The 15,513-nt window shown below is 40.8% G+C and overlaps 1 protein-coding gene across 1 annotated transcript; it reads right to left on the reverse strand.

The window, feature by feature from the left end:
• Nucleotides 1-729: 729 nt before the first annotated feature.
• On the reverse strand, nucleotides 730-5,237 carry LOC121602152. The gene is made up of 2 exons (XM_041930909.1): nucleotides 4,379-5,237; nucleotides 730-764 (listed from the first exon to the last, which is right to left on the reverse strand). The coding sequence occupies exons 1-2, from the start codon at nucleotides 5,235-5,237 to the stop codon at nucleotides 730-732; spliced, it is 894 nt and encodes a 297-aa protein (XP_041786843.1).
• Between the last annotated feature and the right edge of the window lie 10,276 nt (nucleotides 5,238-15,513).

The raw sequence follows: 15,513 nt of genomic DNA on the forward strand, positions 1-15,513 counted from the left end.
CTGTGGCACTTAACATTAATCAACCCACGCTTGAAGCTTTATGTATACGTGTTTCTTTTTCTAAGTTTCGTCTTTATGTGGGGATTGTTTATGTGCCACCGTATTTGAGCAGCGACCGCAACTATTTGGAATCCCTTTCTGCTTTCATCAGTGATGCATACATGCAAATGAAACCGAATGATCATCTTATCCTTCTGGGCGACTTCAACCAACCTGCGTTAGAGTGGTCGCTTTCTACCGTAGTAAGGCCAGATTCATCTTCAGCTATAAGACATTATGTGCCACATATTTCTTCGAATACATCCAGTTCCTGCTTTTTGGATATGTTAAACTTGCATGAACTCTATCAGCTGAACGGGGTGCATAACCATTTAAATCATTATTTGGACCTGGTGCTCTCCAACTCTGCTGCAGCAGCTTGTTGTTCTGTGTATCCTGCTTCGTCACTGCTCCTGCCCCAGGATGCCCATCATCCTGCCCTAGAAATTGTGTTACCGTCTTCTTTATTTAGGGCTAGTAGGGTTAGGAATGTATTACCTTCTGCTCCTAATTCATTGAGTGTTCGTTATAATTTTCGGCTCACAGACTATCGTAAACTTAATTCAATTCTATCTCGTTCCGACTGGTCTTTTTTTTATCAATGTACATCGGTCGACGAGGCTGTCCAATCGTTTAATGCTTTGTTAACCTCTGCACTCCTTTCATGTACACCTATTTTTCGTTCCCCTCCTAATCCTCCCTGGTCCAATCGTACTCTTCGCAACCTGAAAAAGGATAGAATGAAATATCTTAGCAGGTATCGTCTGAACCGATCTGCATTCAACTTTCGTTTATTTAAGTACGCTGCCTCTGCGCATCGACTATACAACAGCCCAAGGACGCAAAAACCGACGGCGGCCTGTGTAAGCTGAGCTCCCTACAAAGCTCTCCACAAAGCTCTCGTTTGCAGTCTTGTCGAGAGCTTCGCCTCAGGCGCCCAAACCATCCGTCACGCACACATCTAAACGTTCTGGTTTCGTCAGCCACTCACGCATACCAATGTGTTTGCTCCACCCCCTTTTTCGGTTTACTTATAGAAATGATGAGGCTGTTCACATTTGCTTTATGCACACATTCGCATGCTGTTTATAAAATAATATCTCTCTCCCTTCCCACATGTGTTTCGGCATACTCCCGCTGTGTAGACGGCAGAACGCTTTCCCCGTTCCAAATTTACCGTTCATCCTCCTCTTGTTCTTCCTTCCTCCTACCGCGCTCGGGGTACCATCCGTGCTGCGCGTGTTCCACTGGCTTCAGTTTAGTGATGACGTCATGAACAGGAGCTGCGCGTTTTGAACCGGCTTCTGTTAAGTAATGACGCTGGGCTGCGCGCCTTTCGACATGTTCTTGGCGTAATCCAGTGCGTTGGTTTGTGGCAGTGTTGTGCTGAACGCTGTCCAAAAATGAACCAATAATTTATGTACGTAGTATGTATTACTATGGAGAGTTTTGCACATATGATTAGATCAACACTTACCTTAATATTTTAAAACTGGAAAACGTTTTCTTTCCGTCGCTCATTTTGAACATTGTTGACGAGGCTAGCAGGTGATAAATAGCGCACACACCTGTAACTTTTTAGACGCCAAGGGTTAGTTGAATGTACCTGCACAAGCACACAGCAAGAAACTTACCTCAACAATTTGCTAGGATAAATCATTCCATAACTGAAGAAGAAGGAACACGGCACAAAACGTAAAGAGCAAAGTACGTCGCACAAGAAATCGCACATCACTTCAGTACATCCTTCCATAGGGAAAATTCTGGACAGACTGAGGATGCCTCACACTCGGATGAGAGCGATAGCAGAAAAATCATGGTGGATCGAGAGAGATGGGTAGACTCGGTCCAGCGATATCCGCTGGTAAATGCATGTGTGCGTGACGAACGAAAGACTTCAGACCCCGCTACCCCCTTTTTCCTCCATCATTTTTCGTCACACGCACACACCTCTACACGGGCGGCGGTTTTCCGTCCAAAATCTAGAAATAGAAGACTGGACCTCTCGCTTTGGCACACAGAAAAATCTCTCAACAACTTCGGCTCTGCTACTTGGGAGGGCTCGTTTTGAGGCCTATTCGAGTAGACTGCAATCGCGTTTCCGTTCTGATCCAGCATCCTTCTGGCAATTTGTTAGAATACGAAGAGGGTGCAATACGTTACCTAATGAAATGGTACTTGATTCTCGAACTGCCTCTACGCCTGTTGAGATCTGTGAGCTATTCTCTGCACATTTTTCCCAAATGTTTGAGCCACCGGTTAGTGACCCTAACCTTATTGAGGGTGGGCTTCTCTACACGCCAGAGAACTTAATTAATCTCTCCGATATTTCGGTTAGTTCTGAAACAGTTGTACAGGTGTTATTTGGGTTGAAACGTTCTTTTACTCCTGGTCCAGATGGCATTCCTGCCTCTGTTTTAATAAACTGTAAGGACGTGCTTGCTCCACACCTTGCTAAAATTTTCAACCTTTCACTTTCTCTTGGGGTTTTTCCTGCTCTTTGGAAATCCTGTTGGCTTTTTCCGGTACACAAAAAGGGCTGCCGTAGCATTGTTTCTAATTATCGTGGGATAACCCAAACATGCGCCACAGCCAAAACTTTTGAGCTATGTATCCTTCCAACCATACTTCATAGTTGTAGTTCAGCTATTAGCCCTAAACAGCATGGGTTTATGCCTGGTAGGTCTACTTCAACTAATCTCATGTCTTTTGTTTCCAATATTTTTAGATCTTTTGAGGCCGGTACCCAACTTGATGCAATATACACCGACTTTCATGCTGCTTTTGATAGTTTACCTCACTCTTTATTATTAGCTAAATTGTCTAAACTTGGTTTTGGTGATGGCATTATTAGCTGGCTGTCCTCATATTTAAGTAATCGATCATGCAGGGTTAAAACCGGGTCGTACTTATCTGAGGAGTTTTTTTGTACGTCAGGTGTCCCTCAGGGTTGTGTGCTTAGTCCACTTCTGTTTTCTTTGTTCATCAATGATGTTTGTAATGTTTTACCTCCTGATGGTCATCTTCTTTATGCGGATGATATCAAAATCTTTTTACCTGTGTCTTCTTCTTCTGATTGTCTGAGACTTCAGCATTACCTCAATGCATTTGTTCATTGGTGTTCATCCAATTTACTTCGCCTGTGTCCCGAAAAATGTTCTGTTATTTCTTTCTCTCACTCTCTTTCTCCTGTTTTATTTAACTATACTCTCTCTAGCGCTTCCCTCTCTCGTGTTATGTCCATCCGTGACCTTGGTATTATACTTGACTGTCGTCTTAACTTTAAACTGCAGCTTGATGAGGTGCTACTAAAAGCAAACCGAACCCTTGGGTTTATCTTACGTTTTACCTCTATTTTTAGAGATCAAAGCATCCTAAGAATCCTTTATTGTGCTTTGGTAAGGCCTATTCTTGAATATGCTAGTATCATCTGGAATCCTCCCACTATTGATGGCTGTTCGAGAATTGAAAGCATTCAGCGTCTCTTTACCAGGATTGCTTTTCGTCGTTTGTTCGGTGCTGCCTCACTACCTCCCTATGAAACGCGATTGCAGTTATTCAATCTTCACTCTTTAAGCTTCCACCGCCAAGTGTTTCAGGCTTGTTTTATTGGTGGCTTATTACTTTCTGCTACTGATGCTCCTGATTTACTCTCGTCCATCTCGCTGTATGTTCCCTCTCGTTCTCTTCGTCCACGTGATCCTCTGTCAATTGAAACACGTCATACTCTTTATACTTTCAATGACCCTCTTCTGTCCTGTTTCAGATTGTTTAACCACTTTTACTATCTCTTTGATTTCGACTCCTCTCTTAACTCTTTCCGTAACCGTATTTTTTCTTCTAATTCCCTTTAATTATCCTCCTTAGTTTTCTATTACTCTCTTTTTTTTGTAAAGTTTATGATAGTCTCTACGCTCTACCCTTGTTTTTTTCTTTTCTTTTTTGCTAGGTCAAGACTAGGTTAGTTAGGCTTAGTTTTTCATGAATCATTTTGTTTTTTTGTTAGTATTTAATTAGTTTTAAGTCCATTATATTTAGCCTTGATGGCAGATATTGTATTAAATAAATGAAATGAAATGAAAATGATCGAATCGCGGTCGTCCTCTGCGCCGTTGTGACGAGTTGCAGAAACCCTCTCGATGACCTGTACGTCCACAATCTCGGCACTTGTTGGTTCTGTAGGTGCAGTCCCGGGTCCAATGCAGAGCACCACAAAGCCAGCACAGGGTGCGGGGTTTGGAGGCTTCGTTTCGGGGTGCTGGTTTGGGGTAGCGCTCGTTGTTGGTGTTTCGATGCCACTGGCGGTTGTTTCTGCCTTGCACTGCCTGTACTCGCTCACTAGTGTCCGTAGCGATCATAGCGCTATCAGCTTTTACACGCACTAAACGTTGACAATCTGCTGCTAGCAGCTCTAGGGTGGCGTTCTTCCTGTCTTCAATGGCGGCTAACTGTTTCATTCTTATGTCCTGTACGCTTTCGTCCTTTAATCCGCATACGAGGATGAGGCACTTAAAATCTTCCTCCGTCATCGAAGAAAATTCTGCATCGACGCACGCTTTATTAACTCGACAGGTAAATGCTAGCAGATCCTCGGTGCGCGTTTTGGTAATATTAAGAAACTTGAAACGTTTGCTTAACACCGACTCCATTTTGCCGAACAGGACGGTAAGCTTTTCCACCATTTCGTTGAAGCTGAAATCTCGCGGTGCACGCGGCAAAATAAAATTACTAAACCGGGCGTGTTCAGCGGTTCCAAGCTTACGTCCCAGGAGTCGAACCTTGGCGGCGTCATCCAAGCGAGAAGCATCTTCACGAAACAAATCTACATACCGCGTGTACCATGATTCGAAGGTTACTCCCGCTTCTGGATCGTACCGGAACTCACTAATATTACTGGCGAGGGCTTCCAGTATCAACTCCGGATTGCTCGGTTTTGGCACAAATTGCAGATCGGGGGTCGGTGGCTGCTGCTGCTGTTGTTGTTGCACGAGCTGCGATAACAGTTGCTGTTGCTGTGCCATTTGCTGCTGCTGTTGGGCCAATTGCTGTTGTAAAAGCTGCAGCGTTTGCTGCAGCGGCGATAAATCCGATGGCGTGTGCTGCGGTGGCTGGGGGTGAAGGAACCCTGTGTTCAGGACCCCATTTTGTGAGAGACGACGTTGCTCCTCGATGATCGGCGTCTCTTCTGGGCTGTACATTCTGCGGCGTTTCCCTACTTGTCGTTGACCGTTTCCACTTAAACTCGTCGCCACTTTTATGTTGTTGTTGACTTATACTTTATTTTAACAAACATATATATAAAAAACGATCAAATGATAAAAGAAAAAGGAATACGGTGCCGCGCGCGCTAGCCACGTCTATTGCTGGTGCAGATAAGATCCCGAGTGTTCGTTACATCGCAGGATCCCCGATCGTAATGGATCATGCACGAGAGAGAGAGAGAGAGAAAGAGACGACTATATTCGCTACACATCGAATGCTGTCAGTTCCCGGAAAGCATCGAGTGTGCGAAGAGGCTGCAGTCTCGGCGGACTGCAACACTACTTGTTTCACCTCCACCTTGTTTGAGGACTTTTCGGAATCGCATAACATTAGCCATGTCCTCAACGCCACCGGATCCCCACAAGCCAATGGACAGGTAAAGCGGGTGAACCGCGTGTTGCGTCCCATCCTTAGCAAGCTATCTGATGCTCCAGACCAGACCGATTGGGTGTCCAAGTTGCGATCAGCCGAGTATGCTTTAAACAATACCGTCCACACATCTACGAACTTCTGCCCTTCTGTCTTGCTCTTTGGTGTTGAACAACGCGGTAAGATTCCGGATGAAATACTCAAACACTTAGACGAAAAATGTGACCAAGTCCCTAGGGACTTAGGAGCCATTCGGGCTAAAGCGTTAGAAAAAATAGAAGAATCTCAACGGAAGAATGAGGATTATTTTAGCAAGAAGCATAAACCACCACAATGTTACAAATAAGATGAATTAGTAGCCATACGTTATACCGATATGACCGATAGCGGTAATAAGAAGCTCAATCCCAAGTTCAGGGGACCGTATGCCATTCATAAAGTGTTACCTCATGATAGGTACGTGGTACGTGACGTAGAAGGGTGTCAACTCACACAACTACCCTACGATAGGGTTCTAGAAGCGAATAAGTGGCGACGCTGGACCGAGTCCAGTGATTAGGAAATTGAGGGCAATTTATTGTTCAGGATAGCCGAGCTGTAACGTCCGGACTAATATCGCCCACTGTGCACTCAACCTGAACCCCGAACGCAGCGGTATAAACGCGTTATACCTTGACCGCTGGAGCACCCGGTGTGCTAGATGAACTGTCATAGAATAAAGCTCTCTTCTTGGCGCGACATTGAACTGAACAGCCGTAAGCCACTGACTTCTGCGTATAATTATTTGTGTGCTCTTCCGAATTGTGCTAAATCTTATCAAAACGGCCAATTAACCTTCCGCCAACCGTAAAACGCTTGGTCGTTACACTGTCAAATTTAGAAAACCGCGTATCTCCGAATCAACGTAAGTCGAAAACCGTGTAACTCGGGAACAGACTGTATATCTATTTTCGGCAGCATTTAAACTGCAGTTTATCGTGATTTTAAAATTCCGAACGAGTTAGAATAAATTAAATAAGCATAAAATATTTGATTTACACCACTTTTTCATTGTAATACTGTTCGTGTTCTCTTAATCACAAAACCTGCCGAACTACAGTTCGAACTCATTGGTTGAACTTCTATTCCCTGCCAACTATTGAATATGTGCTTTTGTGCTGGCACGTTTTTCCATATTAAAAAAAAATCTGAAAGTTTTCTCGGCAAGCCATGATATTTTGTTGAATATTTCAAAACCGGGTTTTCCATACAAACGAATATTTTTAATTGAACTCTGAGCCTATTATCGACCCGCCATGCAATTGAAAGCAATTTGCAAGGACGCGCGATGGCTCGCACGCCATACAAGTTCACAGCCCCATAGTCCTCGCATTAAAGAGCTTGCGAGCCTAGGCAGTTTTTTCACCTCTAGTTTTAGCAGTTTTAATTATAGCACCCCGAGAGCAGGTATAACAGCGCAATTTATAGCATACTAAACATCCGAATTTTGACATTTAATGTTGAAAAAATTCCACAAAAATTGAAATAGTGATCTTTTAGACCAGCTGTGTCAAACTCATTTCATCATAGGGCCGCATGTGCAGATCGTCAGTGATTCGCGGGCCGCAAAGTTGAGAATAAAAAAAACCTAAATATTTATATAAAATACTGTTTGAAACATTATTGTTGAACAAATGGACTTTTTTGATTCCTCGCTTGAAATCCGGAATCGTTTCTTATTTAAAAATTTTGTGATGTTATTTTTTATTTCGCTCTTTTTCATAAAAAAAAAAATAATACACTTTTAAAGTCACATGCAATTTCTTTTATCCTTATTATTAAAATAGGATTTTTTAATTAGTCGCGTTCTCATACGGCAGTTCTTTTAGAATATATCGCTCAACCCCACTGTTTCACTGAGGTAGGGGGAATCTAGCAGCCTGTTGCGAATCTTTTTCGAGCAATCCGAGCTATCCATCGCTGGATGAATAATAAAAATATTTGCCAGCAATTTGTTGACACATCAAGATAAAAATTGTAATAAAAAGTGTTTAAACATTATTTTTCGCTGATTTCCAAGTCCCAAATGTTCTGGTGGTATATTCATTTCTTACAACAAGAACCCGTTGCTTATGAGTAATTTCGTTAAATTACGATTTTTTATCCGACACAGATTCGTGGTGTGTGACCCCAGATTATCAAATATTTTTTGACACTTGAAGGGAAATGATTCGCGAATTAAATAAAGGACTGTGTGAGCTAACCTATTAATTAGCTATGTATTGCAGGACTTCGGCATTTCGTTTATTTTAATCTTTAATGTAAATCCTTTTATCTAAAGCATAATCATTTCATTTGTTTTGATTTTTGGGGAGGTTGCAAAGTACAATTCGTCTTGTAGAATATGAGATGCAAATAAATTCAACTTGGCTACACACGCTTTCAATAAGTCGTACATATTGGATATTAACTGATCATGGTGGGATGATTATGAAATCATGGAATCATGGTGGGATGATTATGAAAAAAACAAAAGTGGCTCCAATCGAATATCAAAGATGTAACATACTAAGGTCGGAGCCGTACAGATCTGTTCGGAGCAATTCGGAGCCGACTGAAGCCTTTACTCGGCAGTCAGAGGCATTATGATCGGTAGGACCGTCAGAAATGGTTCCGACTCCAGACTAGCCGCTCCGTGCGACAACCGATGACTCCAACGCACAGTGGGCAACGGCCACACAAACGCCGGGATGAAAATCAATTCCTCGTGCTATTGCAGTTTTTCTTCATTCAATACAATTGTTTTTACTATTCAGGGTAGTCCTACACTAAAATCGTCAAGACAGCGAATAAAACTTAATAATTATCGCTCACAACATTGCATTATTGCGTATCAGTTAACAGCATCAACAGTAAGTGTTAGGAATTAAAACGAAGGTGGAATAAGTTTCTGACTGAACATGAATTTTTAAAGGATTACGCGCTAAAAAAGTTATGTTTTTTATGGTTTGATTGGAAAAGAGCTGATTCCTATGTTACGAGCTTTTTTAAACTGTTTTTCCTCTCTTCAGCTTTGTTTTTTGCCTGTTTGTTTCAAATGCCCGTTATGACAGGTAGTTGGATACTGGTGGTTAATAGCTCATACAACAACACGTCAAAATCGCTTGCGCTATTTTCAAGAAAAAGTTTAATAATTTTCGGGGTCGCAGATGATCGCAGCTAGTTTTAACGACAAAATGTAGGAAAACTGTTGATCTTTCTTATAATATACGACTCACGAGTGAAATCGAGTCGAATCATAAAAAAATCACTCTCCAAAATGAAAATATCCAAAAATTCAGCAGGGATGTTTGGTTTTCAATCATTTATGAAGTTTAAAAACAAGTTTTTGTTAAATATTCAGACATAACATCAAATTATGACAAAACACCTTTTCAACGACACATTGATTATTAAAATCTAAGCATCATATACTAAAATATGATGGTTTATGTTCGGTCGAAAAATAGATCCAATTAGGGACAAAAAACACAAAGTTTGCACTTTGATGGCCTATATCTTAGTAAATTTAAGATAAAAACGTAAAATATTTTGGTTTCAACTAAGTTTAAGTATCTATTTTAAGAAAATGATTATGGTGTTAACCTGCAATGAAGTTGGTTTTTCGATTTTTGTACAGGCGTTTGCCCAATGTGCAACGGTTCCGAATGACTCTAGACGGCTCTATAGGGTTCGGACGGCAACGAGCGAAACTGTTGGTTTGACAATCCATCACTAGTTGTTGCAAAGTTTCCAAGTGTGTATCTTGTTATTTTCATTCCTATTTCGTTTCTAGACAGACGCAAATCTGTTTTTCCATATAGAATGTGCAATCTAGTCTGCACAAAATTATGCTAATATTCAGAATTTAATCGAAACACAAAACGAATGAGTTTGCATTCAGTTTAGTGTTTCTTAATGGCCTCGGTTATTCTGTACGTACGTGAAGAATAAGTTTGTTAGATGTTTTAGGAACATTAATGTTAATTTATAAAATATAGCGACACAATGATTGTTCTTCTCTGGAAAATTGAATACACTTCGACAAATAGTAATAACAGATTTTTGGTTGGTAGTGCTTTCAGTACTTCGCAAAATATTCTCGCGGGCCGCATTCATTATCGACGCGGGCCGCCAGTTTAACATACCTGTTTTAGACGAATAACACTGCAAAAAAAGTAAATAATGAATAAAAAAAACTATGATCTTTTGAAATACCATAAGATTTCGAGCAGATGATACTACTCGCAACCCTCGCAATGTTTGACGGGGAGCGTCGAACTAAAAAGCATGTCAACTAAAAAGCGTTCAACTCAAAGTGGGTGTAATATACAGGTGGGCTTATCCCGAACAATTTGACAGCTGCGCTGTATAAAAATGAATAAAAAATGACAGAAGGGGATTCGATTACTTTTTCAACGTATGTGTGAGCATCACTTCTGCTTTGTTGACGACAGGAATGGTTTCAAAATTAAATCAACGATAAACTCTAAATAAAAAGCAGTTTTACGATATAAAAATTGATTGTTCGTGGTAAGTGTAGTGATATTGTGTTTCTCATGTGTCGGATATGAATCATTTATGTGTTATTCGGCAGAATCGACACAACAAAAGTGTTCATTGCTAACGTGCACCGGCACTCGGCAACTGGCCGCGATATTACGTATAGCACGGTAAAATAAGGTGTTATTTTCTGAATACGCTTGTGGTAAGTAAAGAAATGAATTTAATTTTCTTCTAATCATGAAAGGGTATTCAATGTAATTGATTTTATTTATTATTTATTTCTTTCCTGTTGTACAGACAAGAGCTTCTATATAGTCAAAGTTGATAACAAGAGTGCTTTTAGTATCTGCGATATTTTTGTGTGGTAAGTGAACAATTTTATTTGATCGTATAATTATTGTATGTGACGATCCATAGTCGTCAACTCGTACGACTTCACAACATAACTGTGGTGGATCAAAGTCTAAAATGAACTGCAACCCCCTCCCCCCCCCCCGCAACAAGGACAAATTATCTAGCTGGGTGGTACTGTTTTTTTTTTTGAAGGCCTGTAGAAGCCGGCATGGTTTGGGCCGGCAGTTAGATCGCTACGCCAATTAAATTAAGAAGAATAATTCTACTGGCTTATGTACCAGCAATTTGAAATGAATAGCAACTTCTTCTTCCAATTTATTTTTAAAGTACGATATGTACATGCCGCAAGAATACTTAGTTGAACCATAACTAAATGAAGTGGTAGAACACCGTGATCTTTTTTTCATAATTTTTAACGTTTAAGTATCACTATTTTATATGTTTACCCGAATGCAAAACAAAAACTCATCAATCCACCGCTATTTTTTTTTGGAACCAATATGACTCACCGATCATTTTCAGCTACATTTTGCGAAAATAATCGATCTAATGTAAAAAACGGGGAGTTTACGTTACGTTTCACAAATTTCCACGTATCCCTGATGTGCAGAAGGAATGGGTGTGATTTTGTCAAAGAGGAGAAAACTGGGAACCCAAAAACTACAGTGCTTTGTGCTCCGATCACTTCAGGAATGAAGATTTTCAATTACAAAATGCACCAATAGCCAACAACTCCGGTACATTTCGGCAGCTTAATCCAAAAGGTAACAACAATAATGCTATGCATTGGCACATTATTCTAATTTTTTAAAATTTTTTTAGCTATACCAACAATAAAAAAAACAGCAACATTTTAAGTACTGCCGCAAAACAAAATCAAACAATAGACTTCATTACGCATAGGGCTGAAGTATTGTACGAAGGACAAGTACTACCATGCGAACCATTACAGGAGGAAGTATGTGAACCGGATTTGCATGTTTCCGGCGAGCAGCTTGCATTGAATTTAGAATTAGAACGGCTAAGAAACGAAAATGAAAATTTAAAAATGTAAATAGTAATTTAAGAAATAAGTTGAACGAGCTGAACAACCAAAATAATCTATGTAAGGCAGAAATCGCAGCTTTAAAAGCGGAAATGGAAAACAAAATTGATAGCAATCTAGGTTTTGAGGAATTAGTTACACAAATGAATTTTATTTGTAAGGTGCACTATCCGATAATCAAATAGATTTAATTTTGCAAAAAAAGAAGCGAGTGAAATGGACAGACGAGGAACTTAGCGCTGCATTGACGCTACGATATTTTGGCAAAAAGGCATACAATTATTTAGCCAAAGATTTAAAATATTCTCTTCCTTCTATTGCGACGCTAAAGCGCTATGCAAAGCGACTCAATATTAAAGAAGGCATTCTGGACGACGTTTTGAAAGTAGTTGGTAATATAACGAAGACGTTCACCCTTAGAGATAGAGAATGCGTACTTAGTTTTGATGAGATGAAGGTCAGCAAGATATTAGAATACGATCCTGTTTCGGATGAAGTGATAGGTCCTTACAACTATTTACAAGTCTTAATGGCTCGTGGCCTGTTTAAAAACTGGAAACAACCGGTGTTCATAGGATTCGACCAGAAAATGACGAAAGATATTATCCTTGCAATAATTGTAAAATTGGCAGAACAGAACATTAACGTAACAGCCATCGTAAGCGATAACTGTCAAGCTAATATTGATTGTTGGAAAGAATTAGGAGCCTATGACCACAAACAGCCATATTTTACACATCCAACAAATGAAGGTAAAATATTTGTCTGTCCGGATGCCCCACATTTGCTCAAACTAACAAGAAATTGGCTCATTGATCATGGTTTTAATTACAAAGATAAAATAATTAACGTAGATTTACTATTTGAAATGCTTTCCGAAAGAAACGAAGCAGAAATGACTCCTTTGTTTAAATTAGCTGATTCACATTTGATAATGACACCTCAACAACGACAAAATGTGAGAAGTGCGGCAGAGCTATTGTCCCGCACAACATCAGTGGCTTTAAGGAGATATTATCCTGAAAATGAAGACGCAAGACGTTTAGCAGATCTCATAGAAAAGGTAGATCTTTGGTTTAGTGTCTCTAAACATATATACTCCTACAGCAAAACTCGACTACAGGCAGTCCCCGAGATACACGGTTAATGGGGACCGAAAACGACCGCAAAATACCGCGTATGTCCAATTTCCGCGTAAGTCGAATCTCGTGAATTCCAGCCAAAATATCACTAATTTTCGTGCAATTTTGCAAGTAGGGAGTGGTTTTCGCCACCAAATAATTATTTGATATGTTTCTACTGAATTGAACAATTTTAAACCTTTTTAAATAGTATTTTACATTCGTTCAATGCGGAAATTATTTGGTATTTCACAACTCATGACGTTTGACGTTTAACGTAAAAGTCGCATTCGCATTTCGCTCTGTATATTTTCTTGAAAATCGCGCTGTTTATCACACTATTTTCCGGTTTCTGTATAATCACAGTATTTAGAACACCGTTCCATTATCGTTCAATAGTGCGTTTATCTCTGCTGACCAAAAAATTCGCGTAAATTTCGTTTTTCGGATCGCATCTGAGTTCGCGCGTCCTAACCGCCATCGCTCTTGTTGCTGCAACGAAAACCTGCACCGCTCCCGTATAATGGCCCGTATTTGCAACGCCTGCACTATGGAAATTGTGGAGGCATCTATCAGCTGCTGCCTGCCTGTGCGACTCTCCATTTCACCAGCGCTGCACTTCGGTTCCTGCTGATCTGTTCCTGCGCATTGCGGAATATAAACAATTACACTGGTGCTGTATTGGCTGCAACAACGTATTTATGAATCCGCGCACCAAGTTCGTAAAAGACGCAGCCATGCAATCTGGCTTCCAGGCGGCAATTACAACAGTAGCCGAAAGCATCAAGACCGTTATGGAGCCATTGACTAACGAAATCAAAACTGGGTTTGCACGGATGAGCCAACTTGATCTAAAAACTCCACGTAGCAGTCACCCTCCCGCAAAAATTCGTCGCATAAATCGGTCAAAACGTTTGTTCTCGGAAGTCGCTACTGACAACCGTACTTTGTTTACATTTGCGCCAGACCCATCAACACCCAAAACAATAACAACCAGAACCAAATAATAAGCCGATCGATGATATGTATCGCAAAAATCGAGCTCCACCCATGATCACAGGCACAAACAAAGATACAACTACATTTCCGATCAAAATAGTCCCCGCTCAGTCTACGGTGCAGAAGTGCGCATTGTATATTTCCCCCGGCTCGCTCCAGATACATCCAGTGACCAAATAGTGCAAATGGTCAAACATGCTTTGTCCATGAGGATGTCACTGCATATTGCCTTATACGCATACTTATACGACAAGGCACAACACAGCAACACTCTCATTTCTATCATTTAAGGTGTTAGTGCCTCTTACTCAACGTGAAGGGCTCTTTCCCCCGATACTTGGCCGCTTGGTCTATCGGTGCGTGAATTTGTCGACTACCGAGCTCAACAACCAGGTGCAAATTTTCGTCTACCGCCAATGAGACTTTCAACACCCACAACCCTATCTACAGCGCAGGATATTCGATCACCACAGCTGTTGGATCACACAATACTTTCAGCACACACTCCACGCACTTCACCCACACCGCAAACCCACTAATTATCAACACCGATAAACAATTCACACACATCACGCACACTACGCACGCTCGCTAATCAGCTGTACACCGCATATGAGCCAAATAACGCCGAAACAACTTTTGTTGATAATTTACGCACTCACCTGATGATTGTTCCTCCAACAACAAACAACTTTACCACCACTGAAGCAGTCTGTAGTAACGGCATCTCGTGCAGGCTACTTAACGATCGTGAACCCAACACTACGCAACTTCAGCAGCACTATTGCTACAGGACAGATCCTACACTCACACAAACGCACGACGGTCATGTCATTCCTGCAGGGGTTGCCTCCTTAAATAATACTGACGATTTGTTATTTTTTATATCAAAATGTAAGAGGACTAAAAACTAAATGTCATGAGGTATTCGATTATGTTTCTACTACTACTCATTACGACGTCATTATCCTGACTGAAACATGGCTGGACTACTCCTCTATTAACTCGTCACAGTTGTTTCCGGACCATTATATCGTCTTCAGAAAGGACCGTAATGACAGAAATAGTAGGAAAACCAAGGTGGTGGGGTTCTCATAGCTGTCGCCTCACATTTGCGAGTACTCTTATGTTCTACATCAGACACTGTCGAGCAACTTTGGTTAAAGATTTACAGCATTAAGAAAAAACGTATGTTATCGGCGCAATGTATGTTCCTCCTGACATGACAAATAACACGTCGGTTATTCACACAATTCTGTTCAACTATTGACGACGTAGCGTGTAAAGCTAATGAAATGTGTTTGTTATTCGGGGACTTCAATTTGTCAAACCTGAATTGGATACCCGATGAAACAAATCCACTTATGCTCCAAGTTGACTACGAATGCTCGAGGATCACGGACAACTGTCGCCTTCTTCTTGATTGTATGAATAGCAACGGACTGTACCAGATTGACAAAATTCATAATGCGTCGATTAACTACCTCGATTTGATCTTTGTATGCGACGATATCCTGCAACAATGCTCTCCACGGCAATAACATCCTTCCCATAGTTGCTATTGATTGCTATCATCCGCCTATAGAGTTGTGCCTGCCGAACGGCTTAGCCAAAGCAGAACATCATACAACATCACATCAAGAATCAGGCATGCTCGACTACAGTCGCACTAACTTTTCGATTCTAAATGATCTACTGCAATCCTCTGACTAATCCGACTGTCATCCTTGATGGAAACCCGGACGTAAACCATGCACTCGATATGTTCAATCGGAAATTTACGGTACATTTATCTGCCTG

This window comes from Anopheles merus, unplaced genomic scaffold (genome assembly GCF_017562075.2).
Source record: "Anopheles merus strain MAF unplaced genomic scaffold, AmerM5.1 LNR4000322, whole genome shotgun sequence".
Taxonomy (NCBI): Eukaryota; Metazoa; Arthropoda; class Insecta; order Diptera; family Culicidae; genus Anopheles; species Anopheles merus.